This window comes from Muscardinus avellanarius (assembly GCF_963383645.1).
Source record: "Muscardinus avellanarius genome assembly, chromosome: 3".
Lineage (NCBI taxonomy): Eukaryota > Metazoa > Chordata > Mammalia > Rodentia > Gliridae > Muscardinus > Muscardinus avellanarius.
The window spans coordinates 137127943-137152198 of record NC_137788.1 but is presented as its reverse complement, the minus strand read 5'-3'; the positions used below and the strand labels follow the sequence as shown (position 1 = coordinate 137152198).

General features: G+C 39.3%; 1 protein-coding gene across 2 annotated transcripts in view; it reads left to right on the top strand.

Annotated features, from left to right (window-relative positions):
• Positions 1-19020: 19020 nt before the first annotated feature.
• The window catches only part of MYO9A (myosin IXA), a gene marked incomplete at both ends in the record, with an annotated part of 187408 nt that continues 182172 nt past the window's right edge, over positions 19021-24256 (top strand). For both annotated transcript variants that reach the window (XM_080693311.1, XM_080693312.1), the window contains one exon: positions 19021-19860. In XM_080693311.1, the coding sequence (XP_080549437.1) occupies positions 19021-19860 (840 nt within the window). The remainder of the gene's footprint in view (positions 19861-24256) is intronic.

The following is a 24256-nucleotide window of genomic DNA, read 5'->3' as shown; positions in this document are numbered from 1 at the left end:
CAAATGCTAGTGATGGTATGGAAAAATAGATCCTCTTATACACTGTTGGTGTGGTTGCAAATTACTATAAACACTATGGAAGTCAGTGTAGAGCTTCCTCAGAAAATTGGGAATGGATCTACCATATAATCCAAAGGTACTGAAATCAGAATATTACAGTGATACATGCATACCCATGTTTATAGTTGCACAGTTCACAGTAGCTAAATCATGGAAGCATCGTAGGTGTCTATTAACAGATGGATGGATTACAAAATTATAGAATATACACACAATAGAATTGTACTTGGCATTAAACAACCAAATTAAAGCTGCCATAGTGGTATTTATTTGTAATCCCAGTACTTGGGAGACAGACAGGAGGATCACAGGTTCAAGGACATCCTCAGCAAGTAGTGAGACTGTCATCAACCCAGTGAGACCCTGTTTCAAAATAAAAATGGGATTGGGGGTATAGCTTAGAGGTAGCATGCCCCTGGGCTCAATCCCCAGTACCAAAAAACAAAACAAAAAACAAAACAAAATTATGTTATTTGTCAGGAAATGAATGGGCCTGCAGAATATTATGTTAAGTAAGATTAGCTAGTCACAGAAAGTGAAGGGTCATATATTTTCTCTTATATGTGGAAGTTAGGGGAGAAATTGGAATAAAAGAGAGACTTTAGGTAAAGAGAAGCCCCAGTGGAGTGATGGAAGGGGGTCTGAAGGATGATGGTGGTGGAGAGGGTAAGAGGGAGAATTAAAGGGTAGGAAGGAAACATTCCCACTGATACTATGTACATATGTGAAATTACCGATGCCAATATTAATAATATGTATGTGGAAGGGAAAGGAGCGGGGAGGGGAAGCAACCAGGAGGAGCTCACATGCTTTGGGCATGTATGGCCCTATCACTTTGAACTGCATTATGATGTGAGACGACAGTGTGCCAATAAAAGTGTGTATGTATGTATATGCATATAAATAACCTTTGGAAATTGATAAAAGAGCAAAAGAAAAGCCAGGCATGGTAGTGCATTCTTGTAACTCTAATACTTGGGATACTAAAACAAGAGGACAAGAGGCCAACTTCAGCAATTTAGGGAGACTGTGTTTCAAAACAAAAAGGACTTGAGGTAAAATTGGTGGGAACAATGCTTCTGGGTTCAATCACTATTACCACCATAACCAGAAAAAAAAAAAAGAAATTTACATAAACAATTGAACCTAGGGGCTATCACACATGTTAGGCCAGCACTTTACCACTGAGCTATACTCCAGGCCCTCTTTAATATATTTTTTGAAAATTAAATTTTTTTTCACACCCGGCCTGAAAATTAAAATTAACACACATATAAAGAGCACTACATTGAAAATGTTTACCCATTTATACATGTTTTTAACTGAGCTTTTTTTTTTTTTTTTTTTAACGGGTCTGGAACCCAGGGGCATTCTACCTCTGAGCTATACCCCCTGCCCTATTTTTTTAATTCTTTTTATTTTGGAACAGGGTCTCACTAAGTTGCAGAGGGCTTCACTAAGTAGCTGAGGCTGTCCATGAACCGCGAACCTTCGGTCTCAGCCTCCTGAATATTGGGATTACAAGTGTGCGCCACCATGCCCAGCTCTTGTTTTATTTTTTTCACCACACTGTCCACCTATAATTATCTCCTCTTTCAGTCCAGTGAATAACATCATAAATTGGCCTACTCTGAGCCACACCCAACTTTACCACATGAGCTGTCTTACCACATTGGTTGCCTCTGCTAGGATATACTTTTTAAGTGACTTCATGGGGATATGAAATAAAAAGAATACTAAATAATTTTCTTATAAAAGATATAGTAGGCCGGGCGTGACGGTGCACGCTTGTAATCCCCGCGCTTGGGAGGCGGAGACAGGAGGATTGCGCAGGTTTGAAGCCAGCGGCGCAGGCTTAAGAGACTCTGTTTCCAAATAAAAAAATATAAAATAGGTCTGGGAGTGTAGCCCAGAAATAGAAGGGCTTCCAGGAACCCCAGTACCACCAAAAAAACAAAAAAGATATAGTAAGTTGGACATGGTGGATCATGCCTATAATCCCAGTATTTAAGAGGCTAAAACAGGAGGATCCCAAATTATAGGGCAGCCTGGGGAATTAATTAATTAATTTATTTGCGGTAGTGGGGATGGAACCCAAGTGCATTCTACCTCTGAGTTACAACCCAGCCCTATTTTTTATTCTTTATTTGGAAATAAAGCTTACAGTTGCTGAGAGCCTTATTAGGTAGCTGAGGCTAGCTTCAAACCTATGCAATCCTCCTGTCTCAGCCTCCCAAGTGCAGGGATTACAAGTATGTGCCACCACGCCCAGTTGGCTTAATTCTTTATTTGCATTGTTTTATTTCGGCAATTATCCCCACATCATTTTCAAGTAAATACTTTTATTTTTTGTTGACTTAAAGTATCATCTTTATCATAAAATGATTTCTCACAGATCTTTTTGCTTTTTAGGTCTGAATTTTCTTATTTAAAAGTAAAAGGTAATAGTTTATTCCTTCTCCCAGAAAATTGGTATTCAGCATAAATGAAATAGCTTATGCCAAGCTTATTTTTTTATTTTTGGTGGTACTGGGGTTCCTGGAAGCCCTTCTACCTCCAGGCTACACTCCCAGACCTATTTTATATTATTTTTATTTGGAAACAGGGTCTCCTAACCCAGCACCCGCGCGACTGGCTTCGAACCTGCGCGATCCTGTCTCCGCCTTCCAAGCACGGGGATTACAAGTGTGTGCCACCACGCCCGGCATGCCAAGCTTATTTTTGGTGAGAATTGTAAAGGGAATAATTGAGGATCTCCTAAAAGTCTATTTTTTTTTTTTTTTGGTGGTACTGGGGATGGAATCCAGGGGCCTTCTACCTCTGGGCTACACTCCCAGACCTATTTTATATATTTATTTGGAAACAGGGTCTCTTAAGCCAGCGCGGCTGGCTTTGAACCTGCACGATCCTCCTGTCTCAGCCTCCCAAGCGCGGGGATTACAAGCGTGCGCCACCACGCCCGGCTTAAAAGTCTAATTTTTAACATATTCACACCTTTCAATGCAGTTTTTTTTCCTGACATTATACATCCCTCTTCATATCTCTGTAGGTTGCCTTTACAGGTATTTCTCATTATCCAAATCAACTTAATTCTTATTTTGCACAATTAATTTAGATGTCAGGAATTACTATTTATTTGAATCTACTTGTTTTCTCAGGTTTGGATAGAAAAACAACAAGAGTGAAGGAAATAACTGGAAGTTTATGTGTATATGGCTCTTTAAGATGGTTAGATTTTTGGAAATCAAGAATTTGGATAATACAGGATGCTTATATTCTTAAAGGATATTACATGGAATTGCCACTTGTTGCTTGATTATAGAGAAGAGGCATATACCTTAAAATGGCACAGTGAGTTCTAGGTGTGGGTGCGCAAGGTTGTAATCCCCGCTTTTGGGAGTCTGAGACAGGAGGATCACACAGGTTCGAAGCAGCCTCAGCTACTGAGTGAGGCTCTCAGCAACTTAGTGAGACTCTGTTTCCAAATAAATTATAAAATAGGTCTGGGAGTATAGCCCGGAGGTAGAAAAGTTTCTGGGTTCCACTCCAAGTACACACACACACACACACACACACACACACACACACACACACACACGGCACTGTGAATAGAAATAAATTGATTGGTGTACTTATCAAATTTCGTGGTTGAGCTTATTTAAGGCACAGCTGGATTCACTGGCCCAAATGTGTTGATAAGGTATTGTTTGGTTTCATTTTCTTTTATTGTAGAGAGGCATCTGTGAAGTAAGAGAAGATGGATGCCAGCAGCTCTAGATTTATATATTTCTAGCTTAGCAGTCCTAGTGGGGAAAATGCTATTTTTTTCCAATAGTCATAGCAAAAGTTGCAGTATAGATTCCAGTGATCAGCTATTCTGGCTAGGAGAATGAAATAAGCAGATTGGTTTGTACTGGGTCTCAAGTAATTTCCCTTTATCTGGATTGAGGTCAGTTCACTCAAACTATTGCCAGTTGAAAGGGAGAAGAGACCAATTTTTGAAGAAAAACACAGTACTTACTGGGCCGGTGAGTCTGATATGCCTTTGCTATTGTGTCATGAGAATAAATGTCTCCCATCACCTTTCTTTAGTTGAAATCTGCAAAATCTTCTCTTTCATTACCTAATTGGTTTTTACTCTAAAATGCTACTATAAGGTAAACCATGGGATACTGTATCTTACCCAGCAATGAGGATCAGCTGACATGCAACCTTGTCACATCATACCTTAACATGTTTCTTTACTTGTTTTCTTTCTTCCCTTTAGTTCTTTCAGCCAAAGAAATATTTTTTCCTTTTTCCTTTCTAAGAGCCATCTACCTTTAATCTGCACCTGATCTTAGCCAAAAGGCCAAGAAGCGATTCTACCTTTAATCTGAATTTCATTTAGTTTTGGTTAACAGAGGGCATTGGTTCGTCACTTTATCTTTTTCTTCAGTTTTCAATTTTTGTTTCTCTACTTTATCCTTTTTATAATTATACAGTTGTGTTCCCAAGCCACCTGATGAATACGTATTTAACTCTCATGCTTTTCCTTCTTTTTTTTTCTTCTCTCTCTCTCTCTCTCTTTGCAGTACTGGAGATGGAGCCCAGGGGCATTCTACCTCCGAGTTATACCTGCAGCCCTACTTTTTTATTCTTTCTTTTTTTTTTTGAAATAGGTCTCACCTGAGTTGCAAAGGGCTCCCTCACTAAGTAGTTGAGGCTGGCTGTGAACCCAGATCCTCCGGTCTCAGCCTCCCGAATGCTGGGATTACAAGCATGCGCCACCACACCCAGCTCCTTTTTTTAAATAGCAGATTTGATCCCACTTGCTAGTGTGTTTACTTGCCGTTCTGTCACTTTTGTCTAGCTTCCTACAGTCTTTTTCTATTTCCTTCTCTACAAGGCCACTAGTGATATTCAGAGACCTTTGTCTCAAGCCTGAACCTATTATAATAGTATGTAAAGGCTAAAAGGGACTTAAAGGATATTTAACTCAACTTTCCCCCTCCTGTTTTGCTTGGTATTTTGATTATGCCAACTTTATTTTATATACTTAAAGGGTATTATATAGAAAGGGATTACACGCTTGTGCCGCCCCCTCCAGTCAAATATATTTAGTTTTAAAACTGCTTGTTTTCCATTATTCTATCTGTTCTGCCTCCTTTCTTAACCTTCTTTTGAATTTTATTCAAATTTTACACTCTTCTAGTTGTAAAGTCACCTCCCCCCACTTTTTAGTGACAAGTTGGCAAACTTTCTGTAAAAGGTCATATAGTAAAAATTTCTGGCATTGTAGACCACTTTCATAGCTAGTCAAGTCTGCATTGTAAGTGCAAAAGCATTCATAAATAATAGGTAAAGGAGTCAGGTGTGGTGGCGCATGCTTGTAATCCCAGTACTCAGGAGGCCGAGACATGAAGATCACACAGGTTCGAAGCCAGCCTCAACTACTTAGTCCCTGTTTCCAAATAAAACATAAAATAGGTCTGGGAGTGTAATCCAGAGGTTGAAGGCCCCTGGATTCCATCTCCAGTATCACTACAACAAAAAAAAAAAAAAAAAAAGAAAGAAAGAAAAAGAAAAAGGAATGGAAAAAAAGAGATAACAAGTAAAGGGATGATTTGCAAATAGAAGAGTGTATGATGTCATCTAGATAGAAGAACATTGGGTTGAGGCCAGAACCTTAGAAAGTATTTTTACTTTTAAAAAATGAGATAGTTAGGCCGGGCGTGGTGGCACACACTTGTAATCCCCGTGCTTGGGATGCGGAGACAGGAGGATCGCGCAGGTTCGAAGCCAGCTGCGCTGGCTTAAGAGACCCTGTTTCAAAAATATAAAATAGGTCCGGGAGTGTAGCCCGGAGGTAGAAGGGCTTCCAGGAACCCCAGTACCACCTAAATAAATAAATAAATGAATGAATAAAATAAAATGAGATAGTTGGAAAAGAACCATTAAGAGTAATTCAGGAAAAGATGACAAGAAATGTAATTGTCATATGTGGACAGTTTCAAGAATGATTATCTGCCTGCCTCTGTCAAATGCTATTTTGTGTTGTGTTAAGATGAAGATTAATAATAGGCCTCAGATTTGACGACTCTGTAGTAATTGGTGATCATTTCAAAGAGCATTGTCAGTAGTTTGTAATGGGAAGAATGGTAAGGGAGCAGAGAGTGGGTTCCCAAATACTTGGAAATACAGTAATTCCCAAATACTATTCTCTGGACCAGCAATACCAGAATTGTCTGGGTTTTTCTGAATCAAAACTTGTAATTGGGCATGAAATATACTTTTTTATTTTTATTTATTTATTTATTTTTTGCAGGTCTGGGGATAGAACCCAGGAGCATTCGACCTCCAGCCCTATTTTTTATTCTTTATTTTGAAACAGGGTCTCACTAAGTTGCAGAGGGCCTCAGTAAGTAGCTGAGGCTTTCCGCAAATTGCAATCCTCAGGTCTCAGTCTCCTAGATGCTGGGATTACAAGCATGTGCCACCACGCCCAACTGGAAATATATCTTTTAAAGAAGCTTCTCACATGATTCGGATAAATGGACATGCTTGGAAATTACAAATACAGATTTTTAAAAGCAGCTTAGCAGGGGTTAATTTATCATTAAGATGAATTTGTCAGTTATATTTTTCAGCAAAAAAAATTTTTTTTCAGTACTGGGGATTGAACCCAGGGGCATTCTACCTCAGAGCTATACCCCCAGTCCTATTTTTTATTCTTTATTTTGAAACAGGTTCTCACTAAGTTGTGGAGGGCTTCACTAAGTAGCTGAGGCTGGCTTCAAACTTGTAATTTTTCCAAGTACTGGAATTACAAGCAAACCTGCGGTCTTCCCAAGTACTGGGATTACAAGCATGTACCACCATGCTTGGCTCAAAATATTTTTTTATTTATTTACTTATTTATTTATTTATTTATTTATTTATTTTTGTAGTACTGGGGATTGAACTCAAGGGGTGTTCTACTATTGAGCTATACCCCCAGCCCAATTTTATTTCTTACTTAGAAACAGAGTCTCACTAGGCTGATGAGAATCTGCTGAGACTGTCCTTGAATCTGTGATCCTCTGTCTCAGCCTTTACCTTTTAATTACACCTCCAGCCCTATTGTATCTTTTATTAGGAAACAGGGTCTCACTAAGTTGCTGTGGCTGCCCTGGAACCTAAAATCCTCCTGTTTCAGCCTCCCAAGTACTAGGATTACAAGCATGCACCACCATACCCATCTTTCAAAATCCATCCATCCTTCCTTCCTTCCTTCCTTCCTTCCTTCCTTCCTTCCTTCCTTCCTCCCTCCCTCCCTTCCTTCCTCTTTCTCTTTCTTTCTTTCTGGAACTGGGGATGGAACCCAGGGGCATTCTACCTCTGAGCTACACCCGCAGCACTATTTTTTATTCTTTATTTTGAAACCATCTCAGGAAGTTGCAGAGGGTATCAGTAAGTAGCTGAGGCTGGCCAGGAACTTCCAAGTACTGGGAGTAGGAGAGTGCGCCACCACACTTGGCTTCAAAATCTTTTTTTTTTTTTTTGCAATACAGGGGATGGAGCCTGGGGGCATTCTACCTTTGAGCTACACCCCCAGTCATATTTTTTATTCATTTATTTATTTATTTTGCGGTACCAGGGATGGAACCCAGGAGCATTTTACCTCTGAGCCACACCCCCAGCCTTATTTTTTATTCTTTATTTTGAAGCAGGGTCTCTCTGAGTTGCAAAGGTCCTCACTAAGTAGCCAAGACTGTCTGTGAACTGTGATCCTCCTGTCTCAGCCTTCCAAATGCTGGCAGTACAAGTGTGCACCACCATGTCCAGCTCAAAATCTTTTTAAAAATACAAACCAAAGACAGATAAAACAACAAGAAGAACAAAAAAGAAAACCAAATTGACATAAGTAGTAAAAAAAAAAAAGTGTAAATTTCTGTTTCAGAAAGATAATAGAACACTATTCATTGAATGGGGTTGTTTTGAGACCTTCAGGTAAAGCAGCTGAAGTTTTGATTTCTTGGAGGTAATGGAGAGGTATAATTGGAGTTGGGCTTATTGTTGGATATCTTGGGACAGGACAGAAAAAGAGTTCTGAGTTTAGTCCTGTGGTTGCCTTATACAACCATTGTTGTTCAGTGCATCTAGAGTAGTACAGGGCATAGCCTCCATGGCTATAAGAAGTAGCTTTGCTACTGATTGTTGCCAGAAACCATAGCTTATATGAAGCCATATTTCTAGGGATTCAGGAGAACACATAGTTTTACATCTTGGAATGTACTACTCAGGGTATTTCCACACTGTTCTCCTGATTTGAATCAAAATAAATATAAGAAAATCTTTTCTGAAATAATTGGAGAAAACTGAATACTGATTAATATAAAATCATTTAAGTTGGAAGTAGTGGCACATGCTGAAATCCCAGCTGCTTGGGAGGCTGAGGCAGGAGGATTGCAAGTTTTGGCCATCCAGGACAACATAATGTGAGACCCTGTCTGAAAAAAAAATTATAAAGTTTTTATTATGGTAGTGTTGGTATAAATAAGTAATGAGAAAATTCCCTGTGTTTTTAGGGGGAAAAAAGTATACCTGCAAAGATAAATCTCACATATGAGGCTATCTGATGCTAAGAAAAATACAAAATAAAGTCAACCATCAGAAGAGCAATTCAGAGCCACGTGTGGTTGCACACACTTGTAATCCCAATACCTGGCAGGCCGAGACAGGAAGATTGCAGGTTTGCACTCAGCCTCAGCAACCTTGTGAATCCCTCTGCCACTTAGTGAGACCCTGTTTGAAAAAAAAATAGGGTGGGGGTATAGCTCAGAGGTAGAATGTCCCTGAGTTCAATCCCTGGTATCACAAAAGAAAATTATAAAAGAGCAATTTAATCTGGATGACATTACAATGTTTGAACAGTATTAATATATAGTTAGATTTCAGAGAGATGTGAGGAGTACTACCCTTAAATCTCATGAAATTTAAATAGATGAGAAAGAAGATCAAGTGGTTATGAAATTGACAGACATTTTAGCTGGGCTTTGTGATGCACGCTTGTAATCCCAGCACTTGGGAGGTTGAGACAGGGGGATCGCACAGGTTCGAAGCCAGCCTCAGCTACTTAGGCTCTCAACAACTTAGTGAGACCCTGTTTCCAAATAAAATATAAAATATGTCTGGGAGTATAACCCGAAGGAAGAAAAGTTCCTGGCTTCCACCCCAGTACCACACACACACACACACACACACAAGAATTTGACAGAAGTTTTAGATGTAAAAGAAGCAGTTATTGGAATTTAGCAAAACCTATAATTGTGTTCATGAGTGGGAAAAGTCAATAAGATTATCATTGCTTTTTTTTTTTTTTTGTAGTACTGGAGATGGAACCCAGGGGCAGTGTCTACCTCTGAGCAACATCCCTACCCCTATTTTTTCTTTTTTTTTTTTTGGTGGTACTGGGGTTCCTGGAAACCCTTCTACCTCCGGGCTATACTCCCAGACCTGTATATTTTTATATTTTTGAAACAGGGCCTCTTATGCCAGCGTGGCTGGCTTTGAACCTGCACGATCCTCCTGTCTCTGCCTCCCAAGCGCGGGGATTACAAGTGTGTGCCACCACGCCTGGCCCCTATTTTTTATTCTTTATTTTGAAACAGGATCTGAGTTGCAAAGGGCCTAAATAGCTGAGGCTCTCCACAAACCGCGATCATCCTGTCTTAGCCTCCCAAATGCTGGGATTACAAATGAGTGCCACCACACTCAGCTATATTATCATACCTTAATCTTACTATTTGGGAAGTTTAGAAAGGAGGATCTCAGGTTCAGGACCAGCTTTAGCAATTTAGTAAGTCTTTTACCAACTTAGTGAAGCCTTGTTTCAAAATAAAGAATAAAATAGGGCTGGGGATGTGGCTCAGAGGTAGAATGCCCTTGGATTCGATTTCCAGTATCCCCCCAAAAATCAGAGGTACCATTTTTTCTAATATTAATTTATTAAAAAAATGCAGCCATCAAAATGCCACTATGTCCTGGGCATGGTGGTGCACGCTTGTAATCCCAGCATGTGGGAGGCTGAGACAGGAGGATCGTGGTTTGGGGACAGCCTCAAATACTTAGTGAGGTCCTCTGCAACTCAGTGAGATCCTGTTTCAAAATAAATAGGGATGAGGGTGTAGCTCAAAGGTAGAATGCCCCTGGGTTCCATCCCCAGTACTGAAAAAAAAAAAAAAAAAGCTCCACTATGTAAGCTGGACATTGTGCATATTTGTAATTCAGTTCTTGGGAGGCTAAGACAGGAGGACCTCAGGTTTGAGACTAGCCTCAGCAACGTAGTGTGGCCCTCTGCAACTTAGTGAGACCCTATATCTAAATAAAAGAATAAAATAGGGCTGGGGATGTAGTTTAGTGGTAGAATGCCCCTGGCTTCAGTCTCCAGCACCAAAACAAAACAAAACAAAAAAAACCCCCACAAAAAACTAGTTTTTTTCATGGTAATTAATATGCTTATGTATCAGAGTTTACTATAGAGCTGTGTTAAGATAGGCTCAGAGGTGGACAAATAGAGTAGTGGAACTTAGAACACCTTGATAAGTGCATGGAATTTGTTACATGGCAAAGGTGGCATTATTAATCAGTGGGAGAGAGTAGGCCAGTAAAATAGCTGCTGGTTTAATTGCTGATCTGATTTGGAGTGAAAAAATTAAGAGCTTGGTCTTACAGCATCCTGAAAATAGATTTTATGTGAATTAAAGACCTGAAAAATAATAACTAACATAAGCCTTTTATTTTTTTTTATATATTTTTTTTGGTGGTACTGGGGTTCCTGGAAGCCCTTCTACCTCCGGGCTACACTCCCAGACCTATTTTTACATTTTTATTTGGAAACAGGGTCTCCTAAGCCAGCTCGCGCGGCTGGCTTCGAACCTGTGCAATCCTCCTGTCTCTGCCTCCCAAGCGCTGGGATTACAAGCGTGCGCCACCACGCCCGGCAACATAAGCCTTTTAGAAGAACATGTAGCATAATAACTTTATGTTCTCAACATAAGGAAGGATTTTTGAATACTACCAGGAGATAATACCATGTAAGCTTTTAGAGCCAGTCTACTTGCTTTAAATACTAATTTTTTTTTTTTTTGTGGGTCTGAGGATGAAACCCAGGGGCATTTGACCTCTGAGCTACACCCCTGCCCTATTTTTTATTCTTTATTTTGAAACAGGGTCTCGCTGAGTTGTGGAGGGCCTCACTAAGCAGCTGAGGCTGTCCGCAAACCGTGATCCTCCGGTCTCAGCCTCCCGAATGCTGGGATTACAAGCGTGTGCCACCACGCCCGGCTTAAATATTAATTTTATCACATTCTGGTTATAACTTTGAAAAGTTATATAATCTTTCTGTATTTTTTTATTTGTAAAGTAAGGATGACAATAGTAAAAACAACTCTCAGAAAGGAATTGTGAAGATTAAATGAAATAACTCACATAAAATACTTAGAAAAGTGACAAGTATAAGTAAGCATGCATTGAGTTAACTCCAGTTGTTAATGTTGTTTTCTAAAAACAAAACAAAACAAAAAAGCCAGGTGCAGTGGCATGTACCTGTAATCCCAGCTACTTGGGAAGATGATTTGGGAGGACCTGAGGTTTTGGCCAGTGTGAGCAATTTATTGAGACTGTTGTCTAAGACAACAAATGCTCAGTAGTAGAGATTTACCTAACCCGTGTGAGGCCCCAGCTTTGATTCCAGTACCACAGGGAAAAAAGAAACAAACTCTAAGCTGTAAAGGATCAACAAATTTGACTATTAAATATAAAAATATGCCGGGCGTGGTGATGCATGCTTGTAGTCCCCGCGCTTGGGAGGCGGAGACAGGAGGATCGCGCTGGTTCGGAGCCAGCCTCGCTGGCTTAAGAGACCCTGTTTCCAAATTATAAAATAGGTCTGGGAGTGTAGCCCAGTGGTAGAAGGGCTTCCAGGAACCCCAGTACCACCAAAAAAAAAAAAAAAAAAAAAAAAAAATATATATATATATATATATATATATATATATATATATGAAAAGGCACTGTAAATAAAAAAGACTTAACTTTTTTTTTTTGGTGGTGGTACTGGGGGTGTAATCCAGAGGCTTTCTACCTCTGGGCTATACTCCCAGACCTATTTTATATTTTATTTGGAAACAGGGTCTCACTAAGTTGCTGAGAGCCTCACTAAGTAGCTGAGGCTGGCTTTGAACCTGTGTGATCCTTCTGTCTCAGCCTCCCAAACGCGGGGATTATAAGCGTGCGCCACCACGCCCGGCAAGACTTAACATTTTAATGTACACCAGACTTTTAGTTTTTAAGTAAAACAAAATCAACTGAAAATGTTAAAATCTAAGATTTGAATATGAGATCATTCAAATTGATAAGGAATAGACAACTCATAAAGGAAGAAGAATAAAATGAATGAGCAACATAGCACAGTTGGCAAATGAGAGGATCAGAGTTGACCGTTCTTAGTAGTAATCAGGGAGATGCAATTTTAAGTATAAAGTAACCTTTTTGTACTTTAGATTTGTAGAAACTCAGGTCTGACAATAGAAATTTTTTGTAAGGAGGTTTAAAATCTGAACTTATTCTATACTTACTTGAAATAGTTGTACAACCATTTTAAAGAGCATTTTTGTTAATATCTGATAAAATTGATATTTTGCTTAATAGTTTAGGTTCATTAGTGAAAATGAAATTGTTCCCACTTGAGCAAAAGTATAAAACAGTTTAATAGAGAAAATAAGTCACATGAAAATGCCACTTCAATATACAAAAGCAATCAGGGTTGTAGAAGCATGTAAAATCACAAGAAAAAGCTATATACATCACCAGGCCAGGGAGAGCATCAGCATCTAGAGTCAACTGGGAGGTCACATCAGGAGTCCTGGTCAGAACAGATTGGCCTCAGGCAGCGTGTCCACTCCGTGGGTGGGACCTCAGAGAAGTGCTTCTGCTCTCCTTTTATGGGGACAGCTGCCTGTACTTTGTGTGAACCAGCAGAGGTAAGCCTTATGTCTGTGGGCTTAACGTGGTCAGCCTTGGGCTGGCAGCCAAATATCTAGTTAAGCCAGTTTTCCTCTAAGGTCTTGGTCTTTTAAGGTCTGGTAAACAGGTTGATGTATTAAGTGGTACAGCACAAAGTAATACACCCAGGCAGCAAAACAATCAGTATATCTAGTAGCAAACAAAGTAGTCCATCTTGTAGCAAAAGGGTATAATGACCTTCCCATCCCTAAAAGCAAGTGGAGAAGTTAAGGGATAGCATTGGAGGTATCCTAGTGTTCACAAGAAAGACAGTATGTTGACAAACTGTGGTAGAATCATGCAATGGGATATATTATTTGGCAGTTACTGAACTTTAACAACATTCATTAATATTCCAAAATGGAAAAAATGATATTAAAGTGAGAAGTGGATTGTTAAGTACAGTGTGACATTTCTTAAAGCTGAAAAAAAAATCAAGATAGTATTAAATATAATTAATATTCACACAGGTAATAAAAGTAAAAAGGTATATATGTGAATAAGACCAACTTTAATAAAGTGGTTTACCTGCAGAGTAAACAGGGGAGCTTTAATTGTGTCCTTAAGTTGTATTTGTTTATAAAAATGATATTGAGCAAGTATAGCAGTTTTCTTTTTTTTTTATTTTGTGGGTCTGGGGATCAAATTCAGGGGCATTCCACCTCTGAGCTATACCTCCTGCCCTATTTTTGTATTCTTTATTTTGAAAAGGGTCTCACTGAGTTGCAGAAGGCCTCACTAAGTAGCTGAGGCTGTCCACGAACCGCGATCCTCCAGTCTCAGCCTCCCAAATCATGGGATTACAAGCATGTGCCACCACGCCCGGCTGCAAGTATAGCAGTTTTCAAACTTGTTGAGAATTTTAAAAATTTTTTTTATTGGTGCACTGTATTCATACATCATAATGGCATAAAGAAAATACTTTTGTAGACATACATGCACACATCGCTCAGTTAGCCCCTACCCAATCCCCACCCCGTTCCCTCCCCATCCCTCCTTCCCATGCTTCGCTTAGTGGTTTACAACTAGTTTTATAGCAATTTATCCAATATTAACGATGATAATCTCACATAAGAGTTTCATTTGTCTGATACCAAGCTTTTGATAGATGACTTAAAGATAACATTTCAATATTTCTTTTTGCTTTCTTTCTTACCAGAGAATTTTTTTTTCTTTTTCTTTTTTTTTTTTTTTTTGGTGGTACTGGGGTTCCTGGAAGCCCTTCTACCTCTGGGCTACACTCCCAGACCTATTTTTTTTATATTTTTATTTAGAAACAGGGTCTCCTAAGCCAGCGCGCGCGGCTGGCTTCGAACCTGCGTGATCCTCCTGTCTCCACCTCCCAAGCGCGGGGATTACAAGCGTGCGCCACCACGCCCGGCTCTTTTTTTTTTTTTTTTTTAGGTGAAACTATCATACATTTATTTATTTACTTTTCAAAAAAAATCTATCTTGATATGGAATATGGACTCTAGATACCCAAAACAATCTCGAAGGACAAAGCTAGAAGATGTATATTTTCTGATTTCAAACCATATAAAGCTACAATAATTGAAACAGTGTAGTTCTGTTCTAAAGATAGAGATATAAACCATTGGAGTTAAATAAGAGCCTAGAGATAAATTCTTCCATATATTGTCAAGTTATTTTTGACAAGGTTTCCACGGACATTTGGTGGAGGAAATACTAATCTTTTAACTAAATATTGTTGAAAAATAATAATTACATGAAAAAGAATAAAATTGGACCCTTACCTAACACCATATACAAATATTAACTCAAAATATATAAAAGACCTAAATATAAATCTTTAGACTATAAACTTTTAGAAGAAAATCTGGGTCATAAAACCTCACAACATTGAAATTGGCAGTGATTTCTTGGATATGATTTCAATGGCACAGGCAACAAAAGGGTAAACAAACTCCCTAAAAAATAAAAAAATATTGTATATCCAAAGACAATGTAAACAGAGTTAAAAGTTACTGATAGAATGGGATAAAATATTTCCAAATGCTATATCTGAAGGTATATTAATATTCCAACTAGAAATCCTAAAAATTAGCAACAATAAAAGCAAACAATACAATTTAGAGATAGGTAAAAGACTAGCATAAATAATGAATCTCCACAGATAACCAGTCTTAGTTGTCTTTTGGATGGAAAATCTTGTTTCTCTGGTTCTGGTGTGTGTTACCTATTTCTTCTTTGTAGTTAAATCTTTGAGAATTTTTTCTAGCGCTGGTTTTGAAGACATAAATTCCTTCAGTTTCTGTTTGTTGTGGAAGCTTCTTATTTCCCCATCTAATTTGATAGAAAGTTTTGCTGGGTAGGAAATTTTTGGCTGGAAGTTGTTTTCTTTCAGAGTTTGGAATATGTTACTCCAAGCCCTTCTGGCTCTCATGACTTGGTCTGAGAAGTCTGGAGTGATTCTAATTGGTTTGCCTCTGAATGTCACTTGGCCCTTTGTTTTTGTTGCCTTTAAGATTCTCTGCTTGGCTTCCACATTGGTCATTTTGACAATTATGTGGCATGGGGATCCTCTTCTCTGATCCTGTCTAAAGGGAGTTCTATAAGTTTCCTGGACCTGTGTATCGACCTCTTGCTCTATGTTTGGGAAATTTTCTGCTATTACTTCCTTGAAGATACTGTTGATCCCTTTGGTTTTACCTTCTTTTCCCTCCTCTATTCCAATTATTCTTAGGTTAGCTCTCTTAAAATGGGCCCATATTTCTTCAATGTCAGATTCCTGCTGTCGGATTTTTTTTTTTCTAAATTAGAAACTATGCATTCATTTTTTGAATAATCATCTTCTAGGAGCGAGATTCTATTCTCCATGTGGTCTAATCGGTTGTTTGTACTTTGAATTGAGGCCTTTACTTCATTAATTGCATCCTTTATCTCTTTTTGGCTCTCTCTGAATTCTTTCCAAAACACCTCTATTATTTCTACAGTAATTTTCCTGATTTGATCTTCTAGAAATCTCTGAATTTCTGTTTTATCGGGTTCTGATTTTGTGGGGTTGTGGGCATTCATTGCTCCAGTGTTATTCCTCTTTCCCATGATTTCAGAAGTTTGTGCCTTCTCTGGGTTCTTTCCTTGTGTCACTACGACTTTACTTAAGGTGTTCTGGATCTCGAGTCTGTGGTATTTCAGTCCCCACTACTCCTCTACTGGGTTGTATCGCAGAGTCTCAGACCCTGGGAGTCAGTTGAGGCTGCTTTAGACCATGGGGGGTGCCAGGTTGGGCGTTTTCCTATGGTGTGATATCTCTGCCACTGCCACTCCCCCACTGGATCAAGTCCCTGGGATTACAGTACTGGGATTTCTCCTCTAGGGGCCACAATTTGACTCACTGTTGTTGAGTGCTCAGATGGAGCTGTAGTGGACTCTTCGTTGCTGCTGCCGCCGGTGGCAATATGGCGCCGCTGCCATGCCCTTGGCCGTGAGGCTGGCGTATTTCTTCTCTGGTTTTGAGCTCTGCTCTGGGTCCCTGCAGGGTGTGCTGAGCCCAGCCTCTGGGAGCTTAAGATGCTCCCTGCTCCAAGAAATCTGCCAAATTCCTCCCAGCTGATCCACAGCGGCTCACCTCGGCTCACTGTCTGCCGCTCCTCTCTGGAGCCTGGTGGGCTGTTGAGTTCGTTGGTCTGGTGCTGTCCGGTGAGCTCGCCGCTGCCGCCACATCCTCGGGCGTGAGGCCGGCTTATATCCTTTCTGGTTCTGAGCTCCGTTATGAGTTCCCCTCCTCTCTAGAGCCTGGTGCTGCAAGGGAAAATGGCGCCCGCCGCTTTGCGCTGCGGCTCCGGCTGCAGTACTGCGGTCTGGTTTCTTTCTGGTGTCTCGTTTTTCCAGCCCTCTTTTTCTCTGTCCCTTGTAATTACATTTTTTGTTTCTCTGCTGATGGTGTTTTCTGGCTATGAAAGGCGCTGATTTTGTGGTAATAGAGATTGGTTGTTAGTGGGGCTCGTAAGACCCGCTTTTCTCCGTCACCATCTTCCCGGAAGTCTCTCAAACTTGTTGAATTTGAGACTTTGATAAAGGGACTTTGACAAATACATGGTACTATGACGTTGAAATAACTTAAGCTATATATTTTTTGTGGTATTGGGAATTGAATCGAGGGGCATTGTACCTCTGAACTATACCCCAGACTTATTTTTTATTCTTTATTTTGAAACAGGGTTTCACTGAGTTGCAAAGAGCCTCATTAAGTAGCTGAGGCTGTCCTTGAAATGCGATCCTCCTGTCTCAGCCTCCCAAATGCTGGGATTATAGGCATGTGCCACCACGCCTGGCTTATTTTTTTATTTTAAAACAGGGTCTCACTAAGTTATGGAGGGCCTAAGTAGCTGAGGCTGGCTGCAAACTTGTTATCCTCCTTTCTCAGCCTCCAAAGTACTAGGATTATAAGCATACATCACTATGCCTGGCGAGCTATTTATCTTTCTTTAGAAGTAGTGTATTATCTTTATGTAAAAGGAGAAAATAAGTAAAAAGGGGGAGACTGATAACAGAGTGACAGTTTGATGGTGTACAGTACTTACTACTGGAGATAATTAGAAGTAGGTTTTGTTAATCCTGAAAAGGACTTATTTTCAATGTATACAGAGAGGGAAGAAGAGAGATGAATGAAAATAGGAGTAAGTTTTGAGGAGAAAGAATTAGAAGGAAATTATTATTTTCTCAGTGAGGTAAAAATGTTAAACCCATCTTTCTAGCAGTGAGGTATATGTGGGGTTTGAGAAGATTGGAAGGATATATGTAATGGGATAAGGTTAGATAAAAAGGTAGAACAGTACCACAGTACCACTGGAGGACACAAGGAGGTTGGATAAAATTTGCCATGGTACTCACTTGTATAAGTTTTGTCATCTTTGCTCCACAAACCAGGGATAGGATTTTTTTCTTTTTTCCCTTGTCAAATCCCACTCTCCTTCCCACCTTGGGAAAGGAATAGAGTCAAAGCCCAGAAGTTCTTGAAAATATGTATATGTCTGTAGCAGGTTTCTCTCATTTTTTTCTTTGGTGATAACTTTAATGTATCTTTTTTATATCATATTAATATTTTTAATGAGCTTCACAGTTTTTTTTTGCCCCATTGGTGGCATTCTTTCCTGTTTTTGCATTATTTTTACAAGACTTCAGTGCAAGGTAACTAGATTTATGTAATTTTTCTGTTCCATAATCCAGTATTTAGTGATAGTCTCCAAAAATAAAGAACTTAGCCAGGCGTTGTGGTGTGTGCTTGCAATCCCAGTACTTGGGAGGCTAGACCAGAGGATTGCACTTCTGTGGCCAGCCATAGCAACTTAGGCACTTTTTCAGAGTAAAAAAATAAAAAATAGGGCTGAGGGTGTAGTTTGTAGTTTGGAGGTAGAATGCCCCTGGGTTTCATCTCTGGTACTGCAAAAAAAAAAAAAAAAAAAAAAAAAAAAAAAAAAAAACACACACAACACAACAACAACAACAACAAAAAAACAAAAACCTTAATATGAGGTTGTTTCAATAAGATTTTTTAAAGTGCATGTTCCTTTAATGAGAGTTAGGATTTTGTGTTCTAAGATGTGATGAACATGTTTGTCAAACTTTTCTTTTTTTCTTTCTTTTTTGGTGCTGGAGATTGAACCCATAGACATTGTACCTCTGAGTTATACTCAGCCCTTTTTTGTTTTTTTCACCATGAAACAGGTTTTGCTGAGTTGCCAAGGCTGACTTCAAAACTGTGGTCTTCCTGTCTCAGCCTTCCCAACCACTGGAATTACAGGCATGAACCACTTTGCCCTGTTAAGTCTCTCTTGAATATCAGAAAGCAGTGTATAATACGACTTGTAAATGCTTCACTTTTTTTTTTTATTTTACAGTTTTTTTTTGCCAAGAAAATGTTTTTCACAATCCTGAACACATACTATCCATGCTGATGGGACAGGATCCAATATGAATATAAGTGATGGAGGAAGACGACGCTTTGAGGATAATGAACATACGTTACGTATATATCCTGGGACAATTTCAGAAGGGACGATCTATTGTCCAATTCCTGCCAGAAAAAACTCCACAGCTGCTGAGGTGATTGACTCTCTTATAAATAGACTTCATCTAGACAAAACAAAATGTTATGTTTTAGCAGAGGTAAAGGAATTTGGTGGAGAAGAATGGATTCTCAATCCAACAGACTGTCCTGTTCAAAGAATGATGATGTGGCCTCGAATGGCCCTGGAAAATCGCTTAAGTGGAGAGGACTACCGCTTTCTTTTGAGAGAAAAAAACCTTGATGGATCAATCCATTATGGCAGCCTTCAGTCATGGCTACGGGTAACGGAAGAACGTCGCAGGATGATGGAACGGGGTTTTCTTCCACAGCCTCAACAGAAAGACTTTGATGATTTATGTAGCTTACCTGACTTGAATGAGAAAACTCTCTTAGAAAACCTACGGAATCGCTTTAAGCATGAAAAAATTTATACTTATGTTGGCAGTATTCTAATAGTTATTAACCCATTCAAATTTCTTCCTATTTATAACCCCAAATATGTCAAAATGTATGATAACCACCAGTTGGGAAAACTTGAGCCCCACATATATGCTGTAGCTGATGTAGCTTATCATGCTATGCTTCAACGCAAGAAGAATCAGTGCATTGTGATTTCGGGAGAGAGTGGTTCTGGGAAGACTCAAAGCACAAACTTTCTTATTCATCACCTCACTGCCCTCAGTCAGAAAGGATTTGCCAGTGGAGTAGAACAGATTATTCTTGGAGCTGGACCAGTACTTGAGGTAAGTGTAGAGAAGTATACACAAACTCTTAAGTGTATCTTTAAAAGATATTTGGTTAGGTCGGGCGTGGTGGCGCACGCTTGTAATCCAGCATTTGGGAGGTTGAGACTGGAGGATCGTGGTTCACGGACAGCCTCAGCTACTTAGGCCCTTTGCAACTCAGTGAGACCTGGTTTCAAAATAAAGAATAACAAATAGGGCCAGGGCTGTAGCTTGGAGGTCAAATGCCCCCTGGGTCCTATCCCCAGACCTGCCCCCCCAAAAAAATTGGTTGATGTGAGAAGATGAAATAAAACTAAATATAGGTACTACTGACATCGTTATTAATTATCAAGGAAAACTAGAAAATGGCAAGCCAGGTATGGTGGTGCACACTTGTAATCCTAGCGTTTGGGAGGCTGAGACCAGAGGATCAGTTTGTGGGGCAACTTCAGCTACTTAGCGAGGCCCTTCACAACTCAAATACTGTGAGACCCTGTTTCAAAAATAAAAAGACTAAAAAATAGGGCTTGGAGGTGTAACTTGGAGGTACAATGCCCTGGGTTCTGTCCCCAGTACTGAAAAAAAAAAAAAAAAAAAAAAAGGCAAAGCAGAACAGGTAGTGTGGAAGATTGAAGGATCTAATAGTAGTAAAACTTTTTTTGAAGAGTGTCTTTGGGTCAGTGATTCAAAGAGGGAGATGACTAAAATTATATCTGTCTCTTTAGAAAGATAAAAATCAGGCTAGGAGCATTGTCTTTAATTGGTTTGGGGAAGTAAGTGGTTGGGGAAAATATTTTTGGCTATGTATTTATAGGTCTAGCCTTATTGTGTGCCTGGCATTGAAGCTATTAAGGATTTACTTGTAAAAATGTAGAGAATATGAGTGTGTTACACAATTGCCGGTACTTAAAAATATAAAAAAGATTGTGGAAAATATGAGTTTAGGATGATTTAGAAGTAACACTATGAAATGTTGAAAGAACATATACAAAGATAAATGCATGATCTCACATATATGTAATCTGAAAAAAGTCACATGCATTAAAACAATAAAATATTTGTAACTAGGAGTTTTGGGGATTGAAGAGATGTTGGGTTAAAGAGCCCACACAAAATTTTGCTTAGACAAGATGGTTAAATTTAAGGGTTTGTGTGTGTGTGTGTGTGTGTGTGTGTGTGTGTGAGAGAGAGAGAGAGAGAGAGAGAGAGAGAGAGAGAGAGAGAGATAGAGATAGATAGATAGATACTGAGGATCGAACCCAGAAAGAGGCGTTCTACCTTCAAGCTACACCTTTAGCCCGATTTTATTTCTTATTTGGAAACAGGGTCTTGCTAGGTTGATGAGAGTCTCACTACTTGTTGAGGCTATGATCCTCCTATCTCAGCCTTCCAAGTACTGGGATTACAGGTTTGTGGACCATGTCTGTTTATTTTTAATATTGCAACTCTAGTAACAATGTATCATATACCTAAAAATTTCTGAGAATAATTTTGTTTTACCATAAAAAAGTATATGAGATAATGTACATGGTAAATAGCTTGACTTAACTATTCCTCAGTTGTGTGTATGTATAAAAACGTCATGTTGTACACCATAAATATACAGTTTTTAGTTGTTAATTAAAAAAGAGGAAAGAGAATAAAATTTTTGTTTTAGATCTGAAAGGATGCAGTAGTGTGTGTGTGTGCATGTGTGTGTGCACGTGTGCGTGTGTTTTGCAGTACTGGGAATTGAACGTGTTCTTGCACTTGCTAGGCATGTTTTACTACTGAGCTACATCCTCACCCTTTTTTATTTTTATTTATTTATTTTTTTTATTTTTGGTTGTACTGGGGATTGAACCTAGGGGCATTAAATTTCTGAACTATACTCCAGCCCTGTTTTTTATTCATTTTTTGTGAAACAGGATCTCACAAATTGCAGGAGACCTAAGTAGCTGATTCTGGCTTCGAACCTGTGGTCTTCCTGTCTCATCCTCCTAAGTACTGGGATTACAAGCATGCACCACCACACTCAGCCAGCTCTTTTTTAAGACAAGGTCTCACTAAGTTGCCAAGGCTGGCCTTGAATTTAGGACCCTCTTGCTTCAGCCTCTTTAAGCCTCCTTAGTAGCTGGGATTATAGGCTTGTGCTACCACATCTGGCTCCTGTGTGTGTGTGTGTGTGTGTGTGTGTGTGCGCGCGCGCGCGTGTGTGTGTGTGTCTTGTATTGAGGGTTGAACCCACAGGCATTCTATCTCCAAGCTATACCCCCAGCCCTTCTTTATTTTTTCATTTTGAAACAGTCTCGCTAAATTGCTGAGTCTGTTTGTGAACTTGTGATCTTCCTGTCTTAGCTTCCCAAGTACTGAGATTTTAGGTGTGAATTAACCACATCTGGCCTCAGTAGTGTTTTGTTTGTTTGTTTGTTTGTTTTTTTGGTGGTACTGGCGGGGGAACCCAGAGGCTTTCTACCTGCGGGCTATACTCCCAGACCTTTTTTTATATTTTATTTGGAAACAGGGTCTCACTAAGTTGCTGAAAGCCTCACTAAGTACCTGAGGCTGGCTTCGAACCCATGCGATCCTCCTGTTTCAGCCTCCCAAGCACGGGGATTACAAGCGTGCGCCACCATGTCCGGCCTCAGTAGTGTTTTTAAAAGAGATTTTGTGGTCAAACATGGTGACACAGGCTTGTAATCCCAGTACTTGTGAGTCTGAGACAGGAGGATTGGAGGTTTGCTTCCAGTCTCAGCAACTTAACGAGACCCTGTTTCAAAATAAAAAGTAAAATAGAATAGGATTGGGAGTGTAGCTCAGAAGTAGAATGCCCCTGGGCTCAACCCCAGTAAAACACACACACACACACACATTTGTAGCTGGGCATGGTGGTACACGCACACTTGTAATCCCAGCATTTGGGAGGCTGAGACAGGAGGATCAAGGTTAGTGGACAGCCTCAACTAATTAGGCCTTTTGCAACTCAATGAGACCCTGTTTCAAAATAAAGAATAAAAAATAGGGCTGGGAGTGTAGCTCAGAGGTACAATGCCCTTGCATTCCATCCCCAGTACTGCAAAAAAAAAAAAAAAGAATTGTGAAATATAATTGAAATACATATTTAAAGTGTGTAATGTGATGCCAGGCATGGTGGTGCATGGTTGTAATCCCCGCGCTTGGGAGGTGGAGACAGGATGATCGTGCAGGTTCGAAGGCAGCCGCGCTGGCTTAAGAGACCCTGTTTCCAAATAAGAAAGTATAAAAAAAATAGGTCTGGGAGTATAGCCCGGAGGTAGAAGGGTTTCCAGGAACCCCAGTACCACCAAATAAATAAATAAATAAATAAATAAATAAATAAATAAATAGTGTATAATGTGATAAATTTTGACATATATATTTATATGTACTATGAAAACTACCACCACAGTCAAGATACTACAATATCCTTACCTTTGAAGTTTCTGCACATCTTTTTCTAATTATTCTCTCAATCCTTTCAGCTCACCCATCTGTAAGAAGCCGCTTAAATTCTGTCACTATAGATTAATTTTCATTTTCACAATTTTATATAAACTTAGTCATATTGTGTGTATTCTTTTTATGTTTGGTTTCTCTCACTTGGTATAATTATCTTGAGATCTGCATTGTTACACATGTAAAAATTTCATTTTTTATTGCTAACATAGTAGTATTCCATTGTATACCAAAGTTTATCTACTAGCTTGTTGATGGATATATTGGTTGTTTTAAGTTCTTTACTATTGCACATAAACTGTGTACAAATCTTTGTGTAGACATGCACTTTTCCTTTCTCTTTAGTAAATTCCTAGGTGTGAAAGGAGTAGGTCATATGATAGGTTTGCTAATTAACTTTTTAAGGAACGGCCAAACTTTAACAAGGTGATTGAATTTTATATTCTTACTAGTAGTGTATGACAGTTTCATTTACTCTATATCCTTGGTGTAGTCTTTTTTTTTTTTTTTTTTTGGCTGTACTGGGGATGGAACCCAGGAGCATTCTACCTCTGAGCTACACCTCCAGCCCTATTTTTATTCTTTATTTTGAAAAAGGGTCTTACTGAGTTGCAAAGGGCCTCATTAAGTAGTAGCTGAGGCTGTTCATGAACTTGAATCCTCCAGTCTCAGCCTTGCAAATGCTGGATTACAAGCGTGCCTCACCATTCTCGGCTCATTTATTTCTTTTTAAGCCATTCTAATAAATATATAGTGGTTTGGCATTGTGATTTTAATTTTAATTTGTCATCCAGGTATCTTCTTTGGTGAAGTGTCTGACAGATTGTATTGCCCAATTTTATTGGGTGGTTTTACTTCCTTTTTTTTTCTCTTGGTGGTGCTGGGGATTAAACCCAGACACTCCCATATGTTAAGTGTGCATTTTACTACTGAGCTATTCTGCTATATCTTGGGTAACTTC